Source organism: Necator americanus, chromosome V (genome assembly GCF_031761385.1).
Source record: "Necator americanus strain Aroian chromosome V, whole genome shotgun sequence".
In the NCBI taxonomy this organism is placed as follows: Eukaryota; Metazoa; Nematoda; class Chromadorea; order Rhabditida; family Ancylostomatidae; genus Necator; species Necator americanus.
Genome location: NC_087375.1, coordinates 29,584,232 through 29,594,954, shown reverse-complemented (window position 1 = coordinate 29,594,954; position 10,723 = coordinate 29,584,232). Strand labels below are relative to the sequence as shown.

The 10,723-nt window shown below is 39.0% G+C and overlaps 1 protein-coding gene across 1 annotated transcript; it reads left to right on the top strand.

Annotated features, from left to right (window-relative positions):
- Positions 1-3,408: 3,408 nt before the first annotated feature.
- RB195_015610 (uncharacterized protein) lies at positions 3,409-10,694 on the top strand (the record flags this gene model as incomplete). Its single annotated transcript, XM_064206400.1, has 15 exons — positions 3,409-3,483; positions 3,786-3,934; positions 3,988-4,101; positions 4,209-4,326; positions 5,120-5,225; positions 5,294-5,385; positions 5,463-5,575; positions 5,857-6,023; positions 6,083-6,231; positions 8,169-8,282; positions 8,341-8,450; positions 8,519-8,659; positions 9,908-10,028; positions 10,096-10,202; positions 10,397-10,694. The coding sequence occupies 15 exons, from the start codon at positions 3,409-3,411 to the stop codon at positions 10,692-10,694; spliced, it is 1,974 nt and encodes a 657-aa protein (XP_064062281.1).
- Positions 10,695-10,723: the final 29 nt, after the last annotated feature.

Genomic DNA, 10,723 nt, shown 5'->3' with positions numbered 1-10,723 from the left:
AAGGACCTAAAGAGTAGGATGCCTGCAACTCTCTGTATAATGACCTAAAGGCATCACCCCACGAATCTGAAGTGGTACGGATTTCAGGTGGAGTATTCGTATACGGAATCGTAGATTAAGGAGAGAGGGTTGATTCCGTCCACTTCTTCCTGATTGCCGTAAAAAAAACGGTAAGGAAGACACGGCTTCGAGCGTTTCGGCGCGCCATTTTTTATACCGAGTTCTATTGGAGCGCGCCAGCCGTGTGCACACGTCGCATCTTCCGAGCTGTTTTTTACGGGAATTACCAAATGGACGGAGTCACCCCATTCTTGATAATCTACTAGGCCGCAGACAAATACTCCACCTGAAATCCGTACCACCCCAGATTCGTGGAGTGATGCCTTTAAGCACTGAGAACGCGGTCCTCAACCTGTGGTGGCCGTGCCAGAATCGTCTGAACAGTCCACTTACCATTCAGTTCGACTGAGTGTGACAGACGAAGGGATCATCAGAGCATCCGGGGCGCTTCACACTAGAACCAGTTTATGAAGGAGGAGGTGGAGGATTTAGCAGATCTGGTGCACTTTCAAACTGATCTATTGAGGTCGCTGAGGTCCTTAGTGCTAAGAATCTCTAAAGATTCGTCTTGAAAATACCAGTAAGAACTTTTTTACCGTAGATTTGGATTTCCTTTTCTTTTATCCCTCACTGCATTCTACTTTCCTTAAGATAAACTGATATTTACACCAAAAGTCTTTTTTCACATGACAATATACCTAGAGTCGTTCTGTTTCCTCTTTTTTTAATTCTATGATTTTAGAAATAGTATCATCTATTATCATCGCATGACAGAAAATCGATGTTTAACTGACTAGTTACACTAAAACTAAGTAAGAGTAACAAGTTAGTAATATTTAACTCTTTATCCTATCTATTCAGTCAAAGAAGCTATTTTGAAGGGGAATTTTGCTAGATTTACTCTTGTGAACTTTCCACTAACTTTCAATTCCTCGCACTAAGTTCCTTTGATCCTAACTAGTACTGGAAAACAAGATTGTACAGTTGGGAAATTTTTTTTTCACTTCTGACAATTAGTGTATGTGGTAGTGTTGGTTACACTGTGATTCGATAAAACGTTTTGTTTTCTTGATACAATCTTGAAGGCGTATCAATCAACCTTGGACCAGGTTATCGATCCATCTCTAGTGTCTTCAAACGCCGCACGTTCTACTTTTTTTTCGTGAACCATGATATAATTGAACAGATTTCATCTCATTAAATTCATCGTTGATGAAATGTTTTCTTCCCGAATAAGGAATGTAATCATTGCTGATGATGCTTGATGTCGTTCGATCTTCCACGAATATGTCTTAAATCCAGAAATTTATCACTGCCACTTACTGTATCTTATCTGTCATTTCTGGATTGTTTGGGCACAGAGCACAAATAATGTAGAAATTCTTCTTGTCCGTATGGTGGGAAGGTGCTCAGCTATTTTTTCGATTACCTGGACAAAACTGAGTTAATAAATCGAGGATGAGGCGATTAGGTGGAAAATTTTGGACGGGAATTCATTTATAAACTGATAAATTGGATCAGGAGTATATTAAAATATATGTGATTAATGTGAAAAAAGTAAATAGATGTACAAGTTCAAAAATCGTTGCAATTCCCAATTCATAAGATGATTCGATAAATATGATACTGTTGTGGATTTTTCCTTCCTCATATTTTAGCATTTTAACGTATAATTTTCGGCTTTAATCACATCTTAAAAGTACGCAAAAAGTCGGCCACCCAGCTTTTTTTCTGGTTTTTGATAATCGCGGACCAGGTTTTCGTTGGAGGCAAGTTCACAGTTGGAGGTGACCAGCCGTTGTGAGATCAGCCGTACTCGTTTTGTTTCATTGCTGGAGTTCTCGCCTCCGAAAATGTTTCGGAATACGGAAGATACGGAAGACGAAGCTAGCTTTATAGTAAATGTGTGGTTTTGAAAACAATAACCTGGTAAGGAATACTCTTTCGAGGTCTCTGTATGTAACACTGCCGTGGCTGTTGATGTTGAAATCGACATTATGTAACAATTTGTTTACTTGTTTATTTGTGTTGTCTACAGACATGTTTTTTTTTCGAAACTGAATCAAGTCTGCGACTTCATTGCGCTTGTAACTGTGTTTTAGAATGAGGAGAACTCGGGTACCGTTTTTTTCTCCTGGGATTTAAAAATGCGCAGAAATATCTTTTGAAAAATACTATTATGATACTACATGCACTTTGAAAAAGTGCTGTTTACTTTTTTTCTTAGATTTTATTGATTGATTTTTTTCCCGGATCATAAATGTGGAATGTCGGCTGGACAGAAAAAGCAATACCGAACCGTTTCAGTTTTTTTTGTTCATTAATGGGGGGTGATAAGCCACTGAGGTGAGATTGGTATTGTGAACGAGGGGTAACGCTTATAAGTACCGTACGCCTTCTGTCTTTGCGCTTCAACCAGGACCTCAAGGATAGAGCGAGGACTGGCTGGTTGTGTAAGTGTCGTGGGTTAAAGAAAATTTCTACCTTCATTTTTTTACATTCAAATAAAAAGTATTAGAACAAGAAAATCCAATATCGTCCCTTTTATTCTTTTCACTGTTCTCAAAAATTTCCTCATGCAGTTCAGTAAGTTTGTCGATGTTTTCTATCGTGCTTTTTCTTATTTTTTTTTCTACTATGCTTGCTTGTTTGTTTTTGTTTTTCTATTATGCTTTTTCTTAATTTTTTTTTCGAAATTTTCCAAAGGCGTCATATCTCATTCGAATAAATCACAAGCAGCTCCGATGCTCTTATTATTTTGAGGATTTGAAAAAAAAACAGAAAATGTCGAGAAAATAGTTCACGACTTACTTTTTAAACCAATAAAAATACCTGTACGTTTGTTTTCTTCTTCGATTACCCAATCCCTTCGTCAACTGCTACTTTGCTCTCCTCAAAGATCAAAACCACTTTTGAGTTTGAGGGAACGTTTTTCCTTTAAGTTTAAGGAATATACTTGTGAAATGAAACTAGTAAACACCCAAATTATGACTAAAAATTGAATGGATACCAATAGCGCTTGTCGAAGGAAATTACATTGAAAATGCGATAGTATTGCTTCATTGAAGGGTGGTTGCGAACGAAACAACTTTTTTTTCTGGATCCTCACTACAACATAACAATGTGTAAAAATTCTCCACAACATTCTAATATTCCCTGATAATTCCTCGGAAAGTTTGCAAAACACTAAAATCATCACCTTCTGGAGTTTTTTTGCGTTCAATAATTGAAATACTTTGAATTTTCTTCTCTTTTTGCAGGTACCTAAGCACACTTGCACAGAACTGAGAATTCCGACGTTATCACCGTTCTCAGCGCGTTTCCGATAAACGCAGGCTAAATTTGGAAATGCTTTCGTTGTCCATACTTACATGGATTCAATTCCTGGCTTTCTACTTGGTGACGTTGCCGACCTTCGGTTATGTAAGTTTTTTTGGAAAGAATTGGTCTTTAGAAGGTCGGTCTAGTAAGGAGGGAAGGTTGGAAATTTTCTAGAAATTTCCTTTGAAAGCTGCTTAAAAACTAGCATTGGACTTGTTTTTAGTTGTTTTATGAATCTTTTTGAGATGTTTTTCTCTTTCTTTTATAAATTATGCTCAATTTTATTTAAAAGTTTTCGAAACTTTTTTCTCACACCAGACCTTAGAAAATTCATATGTCCACGTACTTTGAATCCTAAGATCCGATGGCACCGTGAAGCCGGCCGCTGAATATTCCCGTTTCAGGAAAAATCCACTCAGTCGATTGAGGATGTGAGGAAGTTGGAGGTGCAGCTCATCGATGCACGCAATATCATGCGGTCACGTTTTCAGTACTGTACCGCTCATTGGCGAGATGAGGATTCACCTCGCAGTGGACGTATCAAGGAGTACTGGTGAGCAGCTGTGCAACTTCTGAGAATTTTCCACTACAACTATTGAATTCAAGGCATAAAGCGCTTCATAAAGCAAGAACGTCATATCCTGACAGTATCACGTGTCTCATGGAACTGAAACCGTTGCTGCAAAAGCATAAAGAGCTAAGGGAATTGTTGGAACAACGGTGATCATCAATTTATTTTATTTTATTTTATTTTATTTTATTGTATGTTATTTCCTTCTATAGAAAGTCAAAGTCAATACCGTTCGAAAAATTTTGCGGTTATTGAGGAAAATCGAGGATGACGAGAAGATCAATGCCGGTCTGGATGCGTTCCTAACACGAAGTCAAATTCAAGAGTTGCGCTATTTTCACGAGAATGGTGACAGCAAAGCAGTTGAAGAAGCAGTAAGATCGTTTCCGAGAGTTATTTTTCTACTGTTCAAATTTTTTGGAAGAAAAATAAACTATGGCATTTACTAGCCTATAGGGCGAAATTCCCTATTTCGTCACGGGATCCTGGCACTTCCTTATTTTTTGCGACGTTTCCCAGATAAGAAATGAGCGGTCAGCCGTCCGTTGACCGATGATAAACTGAATTTGCACTTTGTAAAGCGATCTTGTACTATTTTAGCAAGTTATGATATTTTAATGTGATATTGTATAATAGAGAAGTTTTCTGGAGTGTTCTGTCTACCACGGAAATATTTGGATGATAGACCGTTGATCACAATAGCGTCAATTTCTTCTCGAATCCGATTGCTTGTGCCTTGTGTCGTCATGAGGGAGGGAGATGGGGAGAGAGAGAGGAAAACAGGTTGAAGAGTAAAATCGTGATAGATCCATTTTGTATGAGTACACGATAAATAGAACAAAATATCGGAAGGGACCGCAACAATTCCGGAACGGGACCTAAAGTCACCTGACTGGAATCCTAGCATTTTCCTGCTGCTTTCTGTTTGCGAGTTTCTCCGAAGGTTCCATTTATTTCTCAGCGCAACATAATCGTCAATAGAATTATGGAATAGATTGAATATGTCAAAAAAAGAGTGAAAAATACAGTTACTTACCAGTTCTAGGAATTTCCTTTCAAGGTGGAGAAATAAGATGGCGAACTTTTTACACTAAGAAAACAAAAAATGCTTTCGGTTGTAGACTTTCCTATCTAACATTGCAAAACTTCAAAATCTTTGCTTTTCAGCTTGACGAGTACTTTGAAGGACTCCCGTTATCCAGAAAAAATGCTCTGATTTCTGAATTCCTTGACTATGAATCCAAGCTGAAAAGGGTACAAAGAGACACCGACGGTAATTTACGTTCTATCGAATTTATATAGCCTTAAAAATTCACTTCTGCATCTGTACTCCACCACCAGATTCTGAACAACATATAGAAGAATACGATGATGAAGTGCTGGATCCAGAACAGTTGAAACCAGAATGGTTAGCCTGGCAAACACCAAGACATGTACGGTTTGTTAATTTTGGCATTGGTCATTTGTTTATCTTCACCTAAGTGACTAAGAAGATTTCTATATTTTCCAGAAAAAGCTTATAAGTAAAATGATCATCGGGAAGGCAAATAAATGGGAAGTTATGAATGAAATTGGTGATCAGTTCTATCATTTACGGAAAGAGGTTCGACAGCAGTACAAAGAGTAAGTGAACCATGTTTTATTACACTGTAAGCGTAGGAAGACAAAGATTTCTGACCTCCTCGTGTTAGAATTCCTTTCTTTAATTTTTTATATCCGTATAACAAAAAAAAAATGAGTAGTAGTTATTACGGACTCCAACAAAAAACAGTTCTGAGATGTTAAAAAAGCGCAAATTCGAAAATAATTCCCAGAAATCTGTTGTACACAAGTGGCGCTCCCAATAATAATGTTACAAAATGCATCAGGAAAAAACAGCCGAGAAAATTTCTCAGCTATTCCAGATATCTACAACACTACTGCATCAAGAACCTAAAGAATGTGATTGGAGAGACGAATTTTAACGTTCTACGAGGTATGTACATGGACACAGACCCTGTTGAACAAATCGAGACGAAATTCCACGAACTTGTTGCTGAACTTCACGAAGAAAGGGAACGACTGCTAGCAGGTGCGTTGTGTTGAACGAATATCACCTCCATTCCCGATGGAACAAATCTGATCTTTCAGATCATTACGCTGTATTCTGTCGAAAAATATTTCGATTAGTACATTTTGAGCCAACTGATCTAACAATTTGGCTCACATCGGCGCAAAAATTCGATCTTGGACAAATGATTCAAAATCCAGACGTTAACGATACACATATCTACGATAAGGTCGGTGGAACTTTTATCATCGGTAGTTCTTTGATTGTACTTTCTCAAGAGCCTCTAGTGCATTATTGTGCCGTTTGTGTACGCACTTTTCCCTTACGCAGGTAACGTAAGGGGAAAGTACATAACCTATAGCAGCCTACACGCCCTGCTGGTAGTAGAATACTTGGTATCAAATTTCCCATCTTGTAGGTAACCCTTGTCCGAGGATTTTGATTTTTTGATGAGTTTTAGATGGTATAGCACTGTCATGCTTAACCTGTCACTAGAACGGTACTGCTGGCACGCATCTGAGGCCAACAGATAAGAGAGACAACAAAAAAAAAAACTGGGCCAAATACCATAACTGCAAAAATACAATATTTTGAAAAATTTCTGACCGTTCATCATAGTGATAGTAGGTGGACGAAGATAGATTCTCACCTTGATCCCACCTTTCTATGGATCGTCTAGGTAGAGGCGAAACGATCCATTTTGAATTTTATCCTCCATCTTATTTATTTGACTTTTTTGACAGCAGCTTCTTCAAGATTTCAATTTTTTGAAGGATTATTACCCGGATCCATCCAAATCCACTTAGAGGCAGCATACCACGAATCCGACGTGGGTCCCCATGGGAAGGCTAGATATGGGGTTGTAGAATTTAGGATCCAGAGCGGTCCCACTCATCTCTCTCTGATCTTCGTGAAAAAGGGCAAACAGAAAACGCACATTGTGGTCTCCCGTGGAAGCCTACCATTGGTTTTACTCAAATAGGCTGGTAAAAAGACCTCATTATTCTCCGCTACCGCTGCACACCGGTGGATGCGGCACGTGTACAAATTGGTGCGTTTCAACTGAAATCGGGGTCTTCCATGCCATTTCTTACGAGGATTAAGTAGAGATGTGGTTGTAGACTAAGGGAGATGCGGAACCATCAACATCTCTAGCTTTCTCCTCGGGAACCCATACCACATCGACTTTATTCTAGAATTGTCATTGTCAAAGTTCATTTGTCCTTAGAGCATGACGTGATGACATGTGCTAACGTAGGGTTGACAACAGCTTCAGTGGTGCGTAAATTCTGAGACTTTCAGCAGGCGCACTCTACCAATCTACTAGTAAATAATATCATTTTTTTGTACAGGTGGTATTTCTCTTTGCTACTTCTAAATGTTTTTGTCGCACTGTTAAAATATTTATAAGGCCTGCATTCACTCTTAGTTGCGGAATGACGATGATTGGTGATTCAGGAATAGCAAGTTCATTTTTGGAACTTTCCTTCCCTTATCTACATTTCCAGAAATTTATTAACCTCGAATGTTCACTACTCTGGAAAATGCATGCTGAATGGCTATGTCCATAGTGTCCATAGTTTTTATCCTATATCTCAACCGAGAGAAATGTGCGATAACCGCAGTTTATTTAAAGGCATCATCCCACGAATCTGAGGTGGTGCAGATTTCAGGTGGAGTATTCGTATACGAGATCGTAGATTGTGGAGAGAAGGGTGATTCCGTACATTTCCTGCCAATAGGCGTAAAAAAACGGCCCGAAAGATGCGGCGTGGACACGGCTGGCGCGCTCCAGTAGAACTCGTTGTAGAAAATAGCGCGCCGGAACGCTTGAAGCCGTATCTTCTGGGCCATTTTTTACGCCAATTAGGAAGAAACGGACGGAATCACCCCCCTCTTCTTAATCTACGATCTCGAATCCGTACCACCTCAAATTCCTGGGGTGATGACTTTAGCATGCTTTTCATAACTAGCGCATTTGTTTAAATGATGAACAACATACACAGTATGATTAAATAACACGTGACTATCCATAAATCAGTCTGAAATAAGTGTTAGAAGAATATCCTCAATAAAAAGACATAAAACTCTAAGATAATTTTGTAGAAGGAAATTATTTTCCACAAAGTACCATTTAAGATCTCCAGAATTCCATTTGCTGTTAAGATGTACGAATTCTATTTGAACACAACTGGTGAGGCAAGAGAAGAAGCGAAGGACATTATCGAATCTGGTTGTAGACATTTCATCGAGCACATGTTTGGCGACGACAATGCCGAGGTGTTAATCCGTGAATTCCCGAGTTAAAGGATAAAGTTAAAATGAAACTACACTCCAGGAACTCGAAGAACTCCGATTAGGTGGGACAATTTCAAAGCAACATCTTGCCGCCCGATTAGCAGCGCATGCTTTTGAGGTAACAGATGAGATGGATCGAAAGAGAGCTGAGTGAGTAAGGTGTATAATCTGCTGAGTAACTTTTAATCTTTGCACACAATGAATGAGTATTGTTTCAGAGGCTCGCTGTCCATCTGTAGCCGCATTTATCTTGGCTATGATGGTTCATGTGAATGTCATGGACATGCGACGAGTTGTGACAGCGTACGCCATAACTGCCTGAATTGCACTGACAACACCTATGGGGTTCAGTGTGAACTGTGAGTTGTTTGTGGATCCTCTTCACGTTGCTCGCGCTAACCTCCACATGGGCGGTGTCCTTCTTAGCTCCCAGTTCACTTAAAAAATGTTCTGAATTCTGAAAAGAGAAAAACGAAAACGTTTCAAGGAACCTTCGCTCGTAGGATAACACAGCTTATGGCTATTTACATTTTGGGCATTTCTGCTTACGTGTGTTTGTCTTCAGCCCTATTGTTAAACTTTCGGGGAACGTCGAGAAAGCACTAAGTACTGTATCTCGTGTAAAAGTCCGTTCCGAACTGTCTAAAAGTTCATCAAACAATGATAATCAAAGGGTAACCACCAGTCGAGGAGGAAACAAAGTCAATTTATAAGAAACTCTCACATTCTCAACAAGAGAGAGAAAAATATTCACGATAAAAAAAAAACTCAAGGAAGAATTTTCGGTTTGAGGAAACCACACACCCGTGATCAAAAATGTCCAATTCTATCAGAATTGTCTTGAAGTGACCTTGAGTCTCATAAGACTTCAGATATCGCAAGCTCACAGAGCTTCTTTTGCGGAATTGTTGAATACCTGGATACGAATTAGTCCCGAAGAAAGTTGTCAGTGTCCTGTACTGGCACATATATACATATATATTTATATATTTATATTTATATTTATATATATATATATATATATATATATATATGTTATGTCTTTATTTGTTGTATGTCGTTACTCTAGGTAATCGTTTCGTCATTTTGCCTCGTAAGTTTACTTACTACGTAAATTTGAATATTTGAATTGTATTGGTCAGTCACGTGTGCGCCAGTCACTTGATATAATTCCATATATTCTTCTAATTGTTAATTATTATTTAATTATTCCAATTATTATATAATGAGCTTGCTCACAATCGAGTGATTGGGTGGATTCTATCGGCTTGTCTAGCATAGTGAGTCACAGTTACAGTGAAAATATCACTGCGTTCTAATGTAAGGTAATGATTTTGTTCTATGTGCTACTCACACTGCCACCGTTACTGTACTATCATTTCTGTTGTGCCCATCCGTAACCAAGGAAAAATGGAGGAGGAGATCCCGAACTGTTAACGCGTTGTTTCTATGGTTTGATAAAATGTTTATGTCGTGAGAAACATTGGGTTAGTGCAGAGAAGTGCCCGTTCAGAGAATGCTCTAAAATGTGGTTGTGCATAACTGCGAAGAGCGTGGGATGGCTCTTTCGTAGATTGTGAAGTTCTTGCTGCAGCTACTCATTGCAGTTGCATGGAGTCGTTTACGGGCGATCCGCTCACTGGTGGATGCACACCAGTAGAGCACGAAGAGACTTCCTGCACATGCAACAACCACTCCAGTTCGTGTGATCCGGAAGGGAAGTGCCAGGTGGTTATTTGTGGTCAAAGGACCCAGTGGTTCGTGGGAGAACGCTGATTAATTTTGATGATTGCAGTCATGTCTTCATAACACCACCGGCGATAGCTGCGAACGATGTGCGTCGGGATTTTACGGTGACGCGACCACTGGGACTCGTGATGACTGCACCATCTGTCCCTGTCCGTAAGTGATTCCAATTCTTCGAAAAGTATATATTTGACGATTAGTACATTCAATGAAAAATATGAGCACATACTCGTCTCAAAATTGCACGTTTCCAGAATAGTTTGCTGTTCGCTTCACTAATATGGATTTGCATTTTCAAGTGCAATTTTAAATATCAGCATTGATTTATTCAACCATCTATTTCTTTGTAGAAACAATGGCGAATGTTTCGTCAACGAAAATAATTTGGTGGAATGTCGTGAATGCCCGACAGGGAAAAAGGGGATCACCTGCGAAGAGGATGTTACTCCACAAGAAGAAGAAGAAGGCAAGCATCAAAAAGAGAAAGAAAAAGAAGAAAAGAAAGAGGAAAGGAGAAAAGAAAGCAACAGTGGTGAAGAGCAACAGATAAAAAGCGAAGAACATCAGGAAGCTACTACTACTAGTGCTGTTAATGTTGTAGCTGATGATACCACAGTCAAGCCGACTGAAGTTGATGTACAGGAGTAGTTGTTTTAAATCCAGGAAATTCCATTCTA